The following is a 15072-nucleotide window of genomic DNA, read 5'->3' as shown; positions in this document are numbered from 1 at the left end:
GTGCCCTCACCTTAGTGTTGAAGTTTTAATCTTTTGGCATTAGAAAGTTTTCAATGTCTCTGCTCATGATAGAAATAGAGAAAAAAATGAAAACACAGGCTTGCATATCTGACAGACCTGACCTCTTGTGGTTTGCAAGTTGCTTCAGAAGAAGAAGGGAGGGTGTGTATGTGCTGGGAGGGGGCTCTGATGATTTCCCAGACTGCTTAATGGACAAAAAGAACAGGGAAGGACTACTTGCATTTAGCAGGAAAACTACCCAGATAGACACTGCCTTGTCTTCCCAGTGTTGCCTCTTAGGCCTTTTGGATGTAGCATGGATCAGAGCAGGAAATGGTGAAGGAAGGCAGAGCTGGAGAAGGCTTTGTCAGAGACATTTCTGTATCTTCCACGAAGTCCCAAGAAAAAGTCAAAAGGAATTAAATTTGTTGAAGAATAAAGAAGTCAATTAGTCTCTTTTCAAATGATTCCTGAATGTTTCCTTTTTCCTCTAAAGAAATTCAAATCAATGTTGATGTTGGGGCACCTTGTATCTCTAAGAAGGTTATTTTTGAAACAAATGTCAGCAGCATACAATGTGCCCCGTTACATAAGCCCTTCAGTACATCGTGGTCTTGAAACTGTCCACCTGACTTTGGCAATTTTGATTTTTGAGCTGGATTTCTGTAACACTGCCATATAATAATCATTCCAGCTCAAATGGCCCACACACCACCAGTTTTTACTGCTCCCAAGTAGCAAATGTTTTAAGAGGGCATTCTCAAAGAAGATTTTGTGGCTATCAGGATTTTTAAATATTTCTTAGCCAAACATCTAATTCATTTTTACAGATGACTAGAAGATCCACCAGGGACTAAACATCATTATTGCCCATTGAGTAACTCAAGAAATTGAAGCTTCATGGAGGACAACAGTGACAGGAATTTCTCAGGGAGAATGGGTAGTAGCAAACTTTGACAATATCACAAAAGTCACAGTTTGACAACTCAAATGCCAGTCTGCCTGGCCGAGTGCTCTGTCTGCTGGTTTACATTGGATCAGTTCACTAAACTTGTCAACTTCTGGGTATCTTGATGTTAGTTCACTCAGATATGCCATTTCTTCCTGGCTTTGGGGTATAGGGCTTGAATTCTAGCTGGATTATGTGCTATGCCATCCAAGATACTTATTGCATTTCTATGTGCCCTCTAGGACAATGCAATACAAATATCTAGTTACCTCTTGAAATATTTAAAAATACAATGTAAATAGCTGGGAAGCTCTGTCCTCAGAGAAGACATATGACCTAACAAGTTTTTTTTAAAAAAAAAAAAAAACAAAAAAAAAAACAGAAATGGGCTAGAGCGAAATTGGAGCCCCAGTTATGAAGAGGACACCTCCCAGTGGGCCACTGCCACGTTCCTTATGTTCTTAGCACCTAGAACTAAGAATAAAGAGTACGTGGGATTGCTTTTAAGAAAGGCCAGGAAAGATATTATTCAGATTGGTTCATCTGACTTAGAAGATAGCAGAGGCTCAGAAGTGGAGATGGGATTGGCATATGTTGACTGCAGATCACAGTCCTTGGCTGTCCCAGACCGCTTCACACTCACAGGAGAAATGGAAACTCAAAGATAACTATTTACACCGATGTTTCTTTGCCTATAAGAAATTACCTTGGATTGTCAGTATCCTATAATAGATTTATTTTCCGTTAACAAAGGCAGAAAGTCAATCTGTCCTTCCAGTTAAAGGCAAAGAAGCAAGGATCCAATAACAGATGCCATGCATTCACTTCTAGTCTTCTGATTACACTGGGCTCTAGCAGAAAGGACTGATGACTTGATAAAAAAAAAAAAAAAGTGATCCTCTCCTGAAAGGACGTAGACTCCAGGGAGGAGCATTAATGATACATGAAAGTCTGCTATTCTGAGCGGAGGGTTAGGGAAATATTTCCAACCAAATTTAGCATCACACGGCCTTTTTCCAGCTCCTGGGATGCCCGTTTATCTTCACTGGGTCTTTAAATCCCACAGCTCCCCAAGGACAAGGAGTCCAAATCAATAGACCCATACTGGGACATCTGTTTTGGATAAAGAAATGAGGAGATCCTGTTGTGACCCTGCTTGTTGTTTCACTGATTTAAATAGGCCTCATCCCTTTCCTCCAGATCTTAACAATGGCAGACAACAAACATCTCATAGACTACAGCCAATAAAGCAGTTTAATCCGTGTCCCCAACACACAGCAATTATATTCCTATTGTCCAGTTTCATTCTGCTCCACTTCTTTTTCTAACACATTTAAATTTTCTGGGGAAAATGTCTGCCCAAGGCCACTAGCACTTTATGCCTTGTCGGGGAGCAGGGAGGAGATCACATCTGCTCCTCTTACATAGTATATGGTATGGTCTGTGTGATACATCTCCTCCTTTCTTCCTTTGTCCCCTGCTATCAGAAAGTGCTCTGAAACCATGGCTGACAAGCTCCTGCTCAAACATAATCTCCAAACGGGATACGAATTTTATATCAGATAATCAGATGAAAATACTTTAAGATGTAACAAGCCTTACAGCTCAAACAATTTGTAAAATTACAGTTAAACTAAATGTCATCTCCGCTTAAAGCTCGTCCGCTCCTTAAGTGTGTGGTCCCTGTGCATAGGAGTCTGTCGGGGTTTAGATCTTAGGAAACTGACAACTTTGGCCACCCACCTATGAGAACGATTACAAATCCCCTCAAGCTAAATCCCCTCCAATAATGCAGTTGCTTGGGTTTGCCACTGGTTAAATTGGGAAAAAAATCAAACCTAATTTAGTGTGTTTCTGAGCCCACACAACCATTCTTAAACTGCTTGATTAAAATCCTTTAAGTAGTCAAAATGCAAGTAAAAACACTGGTAGAGCCTCCCCCCCCCCACCCCCAGCTCTTACCATTTGCTGAGTTTCCTCTGTCACCTGGAGCACACTCATATCAAGCACTTACCCACCTAGGGTTCTAAAAGTGACTTTCCTGCTGCAGTTACCAGCATAGGCTTGATGACAAAAGGCTGCTTGAGTGGTTTGGGACACCAGAAGAGAGACACTTGATTATTAAACCAGAGGCTCACCTGCTACATAGTCCTAGCCATAATTCTTCAAGCTTGACTCCAGACACAGCTGACTTGCATTAAGAACAAATACCAAGGGAGGGATTTCAGGGTGGTGGATTTGATCCACACATGCTATATGCATGTATGCATAACAAATACAAATATTTTAAAAGAGGATTTCATTTGGGTGGTTGCCTATTTTAGTATCTTTCATTTTCCTTTAAAGTAGCCTCTTTCGTCCGTCTGCCATGGCATACCCAAGAGAGCTAACTGAGGATTTTTGGACACTATTAGTAGTCTGTTCCTCCACATTCCCGTTAATAATCAAACTGATTATTTCACAGACATTGTGACCGGTGGCTCATAAGCTCTGAAATAACCCACTGTCACAGATGTATTTTGTAATATGGAGGGAAGAGTAGTGGGAGGAGAGGGCAAAGGAGTCTCCAAGGCTGGTTCTGAGCTCGTGTGCCAGTTCTGTGACTTGTCTTTCACCAAGGACACAAGAGAAAAAGTAAGAACTTCTCAGTCTACCACAAATCTTATTGTCCTAGAGGCTAAATCAGCAGCTCTCTTACCTGTTATTGGTAGATCCTTCTTCTAGCTACTTGCAGTTATCCCTTTGTCCTTTTCAATCTATAGGTCTTTATTATGAGTTCTTAAATATACATTACATTAGAAATTCTTGTTTTAGACCCAGGTCACAACATCAGTGAGAATTGAATGAGCCCATATTTAACACCATCTTCCATTAGAGTGTGTATATATGTGTGTGTGTGTGTGTGTGTGTGTGTGTGTGTGTGTGTGATTCAAAAGTATTTTAAACTCAGAATGACCTCCTTTGGGAATCTGTTCTTTTGTTAAAAGTTCCTAGGAACTAGACAATGAACCATCATTCCTGCTCTGTCTAGTCATCTTTCATTAGTGTTTGGTGTGCTCACCATGTGGTGGGTGTTGCAGTTACTGAGTTAGTTTTCTTTTGTGGGTTTTTTTGGTAAGGGTATTTTTATTTTATTTTGTTTTTATATTTCAACTGTTATCTCATTTTTCTTTCTTTCTTTTTGAGATTATAATATAATTACACCTTTTCCCCATTCCCTTTCCTCCAAGCAAATGCTCCCAAATATAGAGTGGGGTATAGTTTTCCATTTAAAGGGGAGCAAGTGCCTCAATTTTCCATTCTGTACTTAACTGAAAAGAGCTCAGTTCCCTTAAATCCAGTACAAATAAAGTGATTATTTTTACACCAAATATCCTCTTACTACTACCTTTAAAGACAGAAAAAATAATAGCAATTTCTCCCAGAAGGACCAAGAGTTACATGATTTAAAAGGGAAAGAAAAAACTAGTTAAATTACATAATTAAATTCAAATAAGATCAAATGGGAACTTACATTATATGCGTATTTGTATCCTCCAAGCGGGAGGCAGAAACATGTTGGCAGTGAGAGGAAGTGCCTTTATGTATGAATTATCTTGGCCTGACAAAACTCTAGCTGATTCAAGCTGTCTTTGCCAAAAACCTTGTGTAGCTTTCTGACCAATTCCATTCTTATCAGCAGTCTTTGTTCCTATGACCAGGTGTAGCCCTTAACCAAAGGATAAAATAGGTAAAAATTTGTCATTGGCTCCCATCTCATCTTCAGTGTGGAACTGAAATAAGGAGTTAACTGCAATATGATGAGAGTTGAAGCCTTAGATGATAATGTTGAAAGAAGAAAAATAAGGGACAGAACCTTAAATGATCTGTCTTATTCCACAAACCTTCAGTGATTACCTCCTAAACCAGACACTTCTGGAAAAACAAAATACACCTTGGAGGAGAATGAAAACTAGGAAGGAAAAATATGCAAAGAATATATAGAGAGGTAGGAAGAGAGCCTGTAGTCTTTAGTATCAGAGAGCCAAAGGAAAGAGTATATAATGCAAAAGCCCAGTAATGTCACATGAGCAACTGATGTCTGACAGGATATGTCTGAGTCTGGCAACCAAGTTTACAGCTCAAGAAATAATTGCAGTAAGTCAGAAGGACTACAAATTAAATCCTAAAGCAAAAGCACTGCTTTAATTCAGAGATAAATTAAGTCATAGTTTCAAGACCATTGATGGTGGTGGGTAGAGGTGCAATATGGATAGGGTGGTAGAAGAATTAAAAAGTGGAGGGATGGTTTTTGATAAACAGAACTGCCTATGATTTCAACTGAATAAGTATTGTATAACTTTCCTTGGGAAGACTTGAACAAATGGCTACTTATCCCCAGTACAGTACCAATGACAGGCAAAAGCAACAATTCCACCAACATCCATCTCGGCAAAACAAAGTTTTTAATTGGGGTTACTTACAGGAGTTACTTACAGAAGAGCTGCATCATCAAAGAACTCACTGATTGTAGACCAAAGTACTATAGTATGTAGCACACATATGCAAGTGTCAATTGAAGAAGAGGAGGCTGGTTAAGAGAGTGGATCCAAATTTCAGTACCAGAGGTCTAATCTCAGCCTCTCTTTCCCGTGAAGTATTCAGTATAAGCCTTGATTACCGCCTTGTCTGTTAAAATGTACATTATTTGAAGAGAGAATGGTAATTGTATCAACCTCAAGGTTGCTGGGAAAATGAAGTAAAATAATATGTACAAAGTGCTTGGCACAGTGCCTCATTCAGAGTAAGCACTCAATAAATGTGACCAACTGTTCATCATCTGCATTTCCCCTTAAATAAGGAGCACTTCTCAAGTGGTTTGAGTTGCCCTGTACAATTCACCAAAGTAAATATCATTTTTTGGTAAATGTACTTTAGTTTAAGCTTCATCATTCATGTTCCATCCCTCCCCACAGGTAAAGATATTGAAACATAACTATATTTATCACAGAAAACTCTGAACCTACTTAGTAATTTACTGCATAACTGATATACCATACTTAAGTCATCCCCTAGTCATATATTTTCCCACATATACATTTTAAAGCCTCTTTCCACACTAAAACCCACTATCATTCTAAAGTAACAATTGTAGAAGAAATAAGTGCAGAAAAATCTAATGCCTTATTTTCAGGAGAATAATATAAAAAGGTGGCATACGTGACTTTACATGATGAGTTAATTATTCAGTGCACTGCTAACATTTATTTATCAATCTGACATGCATGAATGTGGTACTTATATTTATCACCAGACAAGATAGCTTACTTAATAAATTAATATATATTCTAGTAGCTGTTTTATCCTTGTATCTCCGATTCAGAAATGTTGCATATTTTCATCTATTGTGTTCAACAATCAACAACTATTTAAGGAATCTACATTTTTAATATTGAATCAATCTACCTCAATAACAGATACAAAACCAAAAGACTGGGTTCCTGTCATCAGATGATACATATTATAACAGACAAGGCAGTAACCAAGACTTATACTGAATACCGCAAAGGAAAAGGAAAAAATATAAGAAATGAAGGTTATTGTACACCATGCACAAAAAATACAGTCAAATAAGGGAGATAGCATAAGAACATGAATATTAAAATAAGAAAAGTTAAATTAGATATGTCACAAAGAAGTAAAAGTTGAGGTGGTGTGAGTTAGCAAAAAAGAAATTAGAGGCCATGGAATTAGTTTCCCCAAGCCAATATGTTTCAGAGGACAAAAGACCTTTTTCCTTATTTCACCATCAACTAAAGCAATTTAGAACCCATTGAATGACCTTGTCTCTCTAATCTTAGCATTGACAAATTGGCTGGTTATTGTGATGGAATATATTATATTTCAACCAAAAACAGTTAGTAAATGACAAATGATAAAAGAAAGCTGCCTTAAAAGTGCTATGTGTCTTTGTTTTTCAGAGAGCTGATATAGCTGTTGCTCCACTCACTATAACATTGGTCCGTGAAGAAGTCATAGATTTTTCAAAGCCATTTATGAGCCTGGGAATCTCCATCATGATAAAGAAGCCTCAGAAATCCAAACCAGGCGTATTTTCATTCCTGGATCCTTTAGCTTACGAAATATGGATGTGCATTGTCTTCGCTTACATTGGAGTCAGTGTAGTTCTCTTCCTGGTCAGCAGATTTAGCCCTTATGAATGGCATTTGGAAGACAACAATGAAGAACCTCGTGACCCACAAAGCCCTCCTGATCCTCCGAACGAATTTGGAATATTTAACAGTCTTTGGTTTTCCTTGGGTGCTTTTATGCAGCAAGGATGTGATATTTCTCCAAGGTTTGTTTGTGTGTAATGCAGAATACCTACTTGTATCTTGTGGTCACACTCCATTCATGTCCATCTGCTGTGCGCCTGCGTCAACTTCAGAGTTCTTTCATTTACCATTCCATCCAATGACAAATTACCATCAAGTCATTTTGTTTGCTTATGTTCATGAGGTGAGTGTGTCTCTGGTGATGCTTTGAACACCAAAGGTTTGCTACAGTGTTCATAAATACACAAACTCTGGGTAAAATTAATGGGCACATAATGTTACTCTGAAAGTTTCCTCATTAATTGAGCTGAAACATTTTCTCCTTTGTCAAGAGACTGAGTCTAGACAAGATTTGAAAGAAGAGAGAACATTTCTTTAAAATCCTTCCTCTATTAATATTGTCTTTTTATTTTGCTCTCAGACTGCCTAGAACTTTGTATCTACTCAAGTTTCTTAGATGAAACTGTAGAATTTCTCAAAAAAGCAAAACAGCAGAAAATCAGTGTGGCTCTTAGTGATGCAGCCACATTTGAAAGTAGTCTAGCCATTTCTTATAAAGTTTGGCATAGAATTAAAATGTGACACAACAATTTTACTGCTATTGTACCCTCAGAGTAAAAGGAATGAATGTTCATTTTAGCTTTAGTTTTAACAGACAAAAGATAGAAACAAAGCAAGTGTTAAACTGGGAAATGGATAAAGAAATTGTGGTGTATCCATTCAGTGGCACACTACTCAATTAAAAGAACAGAATGCTAATGTTGTACTAACAATTCAGATGAACCTTGAAAACATGCCAAAGGGAAATACTTTAAACACAAAATGCCACATACCACTGAACTGTATTTGTTAAATGTCCCAGCATAGATCATTCTGCTTATCCCAGATAGACAAATTTATAGGGACAAAATGGACAATTAGTGATGACCAGAGTTTGAAGGGAGAAGGAAAAAAGATAACAAAGGCAGGATTAGAGTCCAGCAAGTACACCTGAGCAGAACAAGTACAAGAGTCAGAAACAACTTATATAAGTTTCTCATATCTTCTTCATTACAAATTTTTTTTCTATTTGATTTAAAAAAAAAAAACAGTACTAAAATGCTGTTTGTCTGGATAAGAGCTTGACACCTACTAACATTTGCTTGTGGGGCATGCATCTTACCTGTCTCAGCCTTTTCCTGACCCTGCAAGGATTAACTACAAATGGACATGGGGGAGCTGATGGGAGTGATATGAAAATGCTCCAAAATAGATTGCCATGGCTACAGAACTCTACATTTACTTAAACGGTTGAGCAAATATGATTCTCATGAATATTAATACTTATACTGGTGGATGGTATAGGATGCAAACTTAGCAAACCTATTGAAAATATTGAGCATGGTTTGGGATGTAGCTCAGTAGAGAGCTTAACTAGCATATACAAGACCTCCAGGACCTGAAGAAATGATGAAGGTGAATGTCCTGAGCCTCGCCAACATATCAGATTAACTTAACCTAATCACAAATGGTAGTGAATTCATGCACTATTCTAACTGAATATGCCATATTTATAATCATCAGCATTATTGAGGGATTAGGGAAATGACTCCAGTGGATAACAGCACTTAGTATGCAAGCATGAGAACCTAAGTTTAATTAGCCAGCACCTACATAAAAAGCCAGGCATGACCGTGCCTGCCTATAACCCCAGCATTGTGGGGGAACAAGCAAATCCTGAGAGCTCACTGGCCAGTCAGCATAGGCTATGCTTCAGTTTCAGTGAGAGGCAACATCTCAAGTCAATAACATGCAGAAAGATAAAGGAAGATACCAATATCTTGCTCTGGCCTTTGCTTGTTAAGACACCCATGCACTCCCATGAATGCCCTGCATACATACACTGTACACATACAACCTACCCTATCCCTCTCTCTCTCTCTCTCTCTATATATATATATATATATATATATATTATATATTCCTCTCACACACACACATACACAAACACACACACTAGAGCACATACACAGTACACACACTAAAAATTATCAAACAAAACACTGCAACTTTAGCCAAATTAAACATTAATCCAGATATTTGACAAGAATCAATAATGTAAATATACAAGGATTTTCAGTTAGAAATTAAGGACTTGGGGCTGGAAAGATAACCTAACCCATAAAGTGCTTCCTTTTCACTCGTGAAGACTTGAGTTCAATCCCCAGAACCCTTCTAAAACTAGTGCTGGCAAGGTAAACATAGGGTGATCCCTGGAGCTGACTGACCTGTCAATCTAGCCTAATTAGTAAGCTGTAAACTAATAATATACCCCATCTCATAGGAGGGGTTGAACAGTGTTCCTGAAGGTGGCACAAAAGGTCTTCCTCTCTTCTCTATACAGCCCCCCCCCACACACACACATAGAATATAAGGATTCAGAATAGCCAGATCATTTTTACAGCATATCTCTTTGTGAGATAGTCTTTGAGAGCACTAAACATTTACAGTAAAACGTAACTGACTGGGTAGCCATCTTTGACCGCTTTTTAGAATCGCCTGTGTGGGGCTTTCCAGCCTCATTCATCCAAACTACTCCTTTCCCCATTTTTCTATTAAAAAGAATGCCACCCTCAATCTGCTTGGTTGGGTTCTTCAAATTATTCCATTTCCTGTTCCTTTTGTGTTCAGAATGTGTCATTTTGTGATATCATCAGGGAGTTCATTTGATTTCCTAGTTTCTTTTCGCTTTTTGTGAAATAGTCACTTCAAGAGACTGTGGCCTCTGAATGAGTCCATAATTGAAAGATTTCTAACATGGCTGGTAATCAGCATTGAAACAATGCTGAAGAATCATTAGGGCTGGCGATTTTCTTGGTTTCTATAAGTCAATTTTCAAAACTACATTTGTGATATTCCCACTGGAGTGCTGCCTACTATGTTGCATACTCAAACAGGTCTCTTCAAAAGCTGTTTTTACAAGTATTTATGCACATTACTTCATTAAATAAGAACCAAAGCTGACACCGAAAATTACAATTTTGACCAGTTTGGGGTTTTGTTTTAATTTCAGGTGGCAAAATTTCAACTATGGCTTTTCTGTCACCCTGAAATATAGCAAATGCCTTTTCTTTCCATGGTAGAGATTTTAGTATGCTGCTCAAGGGGTCATCATATAGTGTAATGGCTTCCATTTTTTAAAAAAAAGATTTTGTTATTTTTTTATGTACATTGTTGGGGTTTTGCTGCATGGGGATGGCAGAACCCCTGGAACTGGAATTACAGACAGTGTGCCAGATCCCCTGAAACTGGAGTTACAGACAGTTGTGATCTGTTATGTGGGTGCTGGGAATTGAACCTGGGTCCTTTGGAAGAGCAGTCAGTGTTCTTAACCACCGAGCCATCAATACAGCACCAGCTTCCAATTTTTTAACATGACCCATAGTAAGAAAGAATTTTCCATCTTAAATCAATATATATAAACGTATATGAGCAAAATTATACCAGACATTACCCACGTGCTATGCTATGCATGCTGAGATCTTTCTGTCCTGTTGAATTGTTTTTAAAGCTGGTCATGATTCAACTCACTAAGGGCATAAAGCCTATAGAACATTTGTCTAGTGTAACAACTATTTTTTGTGCTTCCTCCAGGAGCTCTATATTTCTTAACCTATGAGGAATCACTCCTCTGATACCATCTTTTGTGCCCTACAAAAGAAATTGTCTCTTTAAATCTTTTACTAAAATATTATGCCTCTTAGCATGTGTATTATACACTAGAAAGAAAGAAACATGCTTCTTCTTGTCTTGTGAGCTCTATTGATGGAGTATATATTTGGGATCAACTGTGTATCACTGTAATATAGCAGATTTAGAAAGTCCTGACAATAGTGTAGTTGCACTGTGAGATGTGTGGTTGCTTTTGCTGTAAGCATCAGCACTATACTTTGCTTAATGACCTCGCTCAGAGTACAAACTCTCTAGAAAGCCAAGAATGTGAGTATAGACTATACACTGTCACTTTCATCAAAACTGAGGTAAAACAAGGATTTATCCTTGAGATTATCTTTAAAAATAGAATTAACAAGTATTAGAACAGGAAGAAATGTCAGAGAAAAATCAACCTAACTGCTGCTGCCCAACCTTCCCCGAACTCCCACTGTGTGTGGACAAATTATCTACACTCTCATCTGGATCTTAATCTTTAAACCACTGCCACAGTATTGGCATCATGCTTACTTTTAAGTTGAAGAAAGTGGCGCAGGTTAAATAATTTGTGAATTTGCCTAGTCACACTGAGAAGCCAGCTAGAACTCAACCCTAACTCCAATCTCCAAACCATTGTTCTTTCCACTAAATGCTTCCTTGTTCATATCATAGACTACAGTCATTCCCAGAGAGCAGACACAAAGGAACACAACTTCACAGAGATTTTTAAGAGCCAGTAGTGCAATTGCTTCCACAACTCCGTCATACTGCCAGTCTGAAGGGACGCTGTTGGTTTCCTAGGTCCCTTCATGCTTAGGTACCAAAACTGTTTTCCCATTTCTGTCCCTAAAGAAATGCAGCACTCATGGTTAAGTAAAGTGGGCAGTGGGCATTCATAACGCTGCTGAACGTGTGCTCGCTCAGAGCTTAAGGCTGCAAAACCAGCAATAAGGCATTATAAGGAAACTGCAGGCATCATTCCGTTGCCATCAAATACAGTTATTGACAGTTACCCAGAAACTTAGAGATTCTTCATCGATATTAATTTTGATATTTGAACTGTTCAGAGTGAATTACTTTGTTCTACACGAAGCTGTAGGCTGAGTCAACATTAAAGAAGGTAATCAATGTAATAAGCCAAGGTTATAGTCATACATCAACTGATTTATCAGGGAAGTCCAGAGAGGGTGTGAAAGCATTCAGATTAACCCTCTTCATCCTGAATGTGCACTGGGGGGGGGGGGGGGGCAGACAGGGTAGGGGAGACAGCCAGATGGAGAGGGTGGAGCAGTTAAGCAGGAGGTGCTAAAGTTACCTTCACTGTATTCCAAGGCTGCTCTGGGGGTTGTGTAACCTGGGGCAAATTACTAAGCCCAGCTAAACCTCGGTCTCTCATCAATAAAATGCAAAGCACAGTCCTTGGCCTATAAGCTCAATAAATGTTAGCTATTGTTATTATGAAATTGGATTCTTCTAATCATCCTAGTGTAGTGTATATACTCATTAATATTGCATTTGGTCAAAGTTCCTAAAACTGCTGGTTGATAGCGCAGTGCAAGCCTCTCCTTTTTGAGCCCATCTAGTGCTTTTAAGGATTCCATTTCTCCAAAGTGTCGTGAGCGTGGTGTTCCATAATGTGTTGCTCATATTGACAAGAGAGTATAACTTTCTAAATTCTGAAATATGTTTCCTTTGTGAAACTTTGATAGAGCCACTTGTGCCATCTAGAGTCTAAGTCCAGACAAATGCTCCCCCTGCTGACTTTCTGTGAAGCTGCAGGGAATACTTGAGAGTGAGCCAAGTGGAAGACATGAAGGCTGGGAATATGACCAAAAGGAAACTGGAGAGCAAAGGATAGACAAACTTGGACCTCATTACTGAGTACATATTATTCCAAAGGTATTTTTTATTAAGTTTTCAAGATAGCAAGTCCTTTGAAGAAGTAGGCAGGGGCTCTGTCACAGTTAGACATGGGCTCTCCACACAAAGGTCCTCCTTTAAAAGAAAAGGTGTGTAGAATAACAAAAGGTCTTAGGAGTTCGAGCTGCATCTTACGTGATGTACCTTTTCCTTTCATAGTGTATGCTACTCTTCATCCCGCTACAAACTCACATCCCAGCAGTGGCAATGCAGTGTTACGTGAATAATGTAAAGGCAGGATTTTTTTTTTTTTTTTGACAACAATTTCATGACTCTGGCTGAAAGCTGCAGTTTTCTGTCTTTGGGGTGTGGTTATCTATTTCCATCAGAGACGACTGTAAGAAACAAAAATTTATTCTGCACAATTTTAAAAGAGCCTATCACCGTCCTGGCATTGTGATGGAGAATGGAAATCATGCATACTTTAGGAAGAGAAGAGAAGAATGATAAAGAATTTAAACGAAGGCAAAGGCTTAGTTACCCCTCGCCATCTCATAAAGCTAGGATAGTGCAGATTCAAAATTTACTTACAAGATGAAGGTTATGGTCCATAGTTCACTTTTATTGTCATTTCAGATGTCATAAAATACACTTTATTATTAATGTATGGACTCCAGTTTCTTATTATTACAGTAAAGAACATTATCTATTGTTTGATATATATATTTGACAATATTTTGCATGTGTTTTTTTCTTTTGGTACTAATTTATTTTCATTAACTTCAAACCTTTTACCCTTTTGTCAAAGGTATGACATACACACTATTTTGTGTTTTAGAAACATAAGTGTGCAGCATTTTACAGCCATTTCATTATGCTAACCTTGAGATCTGTCTTGTGCAACAAAACTACTTGAAATGAATGTTAAGCAATTTGCAGCTGCATTAATGGAAAGAAAGGTACTGAGAAATGATAGGTCTTTCTAATTCAACTATAAAGTCTTGTCTTATTTTAATAGATCCTTTATAAAATGTGATGGGGTTGACCCATCAGTCACTTTTTGTATAGTCTCTATGTGAAATGTGGGCTTAAGCAGCTGTAGTTTTACTAATGCAAAAAAAAAGGGAAATACAAAACTGCTTGTGGAGCTTCTTCCCCATGGGCTCCACTGCATTTTTCCTAGTAAAAAGACTTAAGCATGTATGGCAAGAAAATGGAAGAGGGTTGATGTAAATTTCACCAAAGCCTTTGTCAAATCTACTTCTGTCTTAAGGAGACATTATCAAATACAATCGTTTGCATTCTATACTAACCGCACAGAAGCTATTTGTTTAGATTTGTAAGGCTATTTTATTATTTCTATAAGAATATTCTCTCAAATTTGCCATACCCATCCATACCAGCATTCCTTGCAACATGATGGATTAGTTCCAGGACCCCTGTCAGATGCCAAACCCTGCACGTGCTCAAATCCCTTATATCAAATGGCACAGAGTTTTCGCATGTAATATATGTACATCTTCCCATGCACAGAAAATCATTTTCAAATGAATCAAAGCACCTAAAACAATGTAAATGCTAAGAAAATAGTTGTTTGGCTATTGTTTGGGGAATCTCAAGAGGAAATGTCTGCCCGTATTTCAGAAAGATAGCATTTTCCCAGATATTTTCAATCTGCAGCAGGTTGACCATGTAAATGTGGATCAGGAGGATGCAGAGATCTGACTGTACGCCATGAAATAACATAATCGCCAAAGTTAATAACCAGTAGACAAGAAGGCACAAAATTGGCCATTTTGCACTTTGGCTTCTGTTTGGTCATGTCAACAACCGATCTCAGCTGAGTCATTCTGATAAGCCACACACTGCTCTGAGTCAGTACTGAGGTGGCCAAAATAACCAGATTATGATGTGCAGGCCTGATTTAAAACCAGACAGACATGGCTACAGTCCATTAGCCTCAATAAAATGACACAATGTAATTTCCATAAATTCCTGTATTTTCCTCCACATTTCAAGCAGGCAATGCATAAACTGTCATTAGTATTCATAGCGTAATATACCTCTTCCCATAGCAAACTACAAGTCTGGAATTACTCCAAACTAAGGCTTCAGCAAAACCCATCATTCCACATCAGGATGACTTTTACAGGTGCAGTCCAAATGAACAACAAATAATAATTGACAAAATCTATTATTTTCACACCCTTATAAATTTTCTTATGCAAACCCTGTTTATTTTATACTACAAAATATCTG

General features: G+C 38.1%; 1 protein-coding gene across 2 annotated transcripts in view; it reads left to right on the top strand.

Moving 5' to 3' along the window:
* The window catches only part of Gria3 (glutamate ionotropic receptor AMPA type subunit 3), a 263616-nt gene that overhangs the window by 200522 nt on the left and 48022 nt on the right, over nucleotides 1-15072 (top strand). For both annotated transcript variants that reach the window (XM_038316290.1, XM_038316291.1), the window contains exon 11: nucleotides 6910-7286. In XM_038316290.1, the coding sequence (XP_038172218.1) occupies nucleotides 6910-7286 (377 nt within the window). The remainder of the gene's footprint in view (nucleotides 1-6909; nucleotides 7287-15072) is intronic.

Source organism: Arvicola amphibius, chromosome X (assembly GCF_903992535.2).
Source record: "Arvicola amphibius chromosome X, mArvAmp1.2, whole genome shotgun sequence".
In the NCBI taxonomy this organism is placed as follows: Eukaryota; Metazoa; Chordata; class Mammalia; order Rodentia; family Cricetidae; genus Arvicola; species Arvicola amphibius.
The sequence above is the reverse complement of the archived record's forward strand: the minus strand, read 5'-3'. Positions and strand labels throughout refer to the sequence as shown.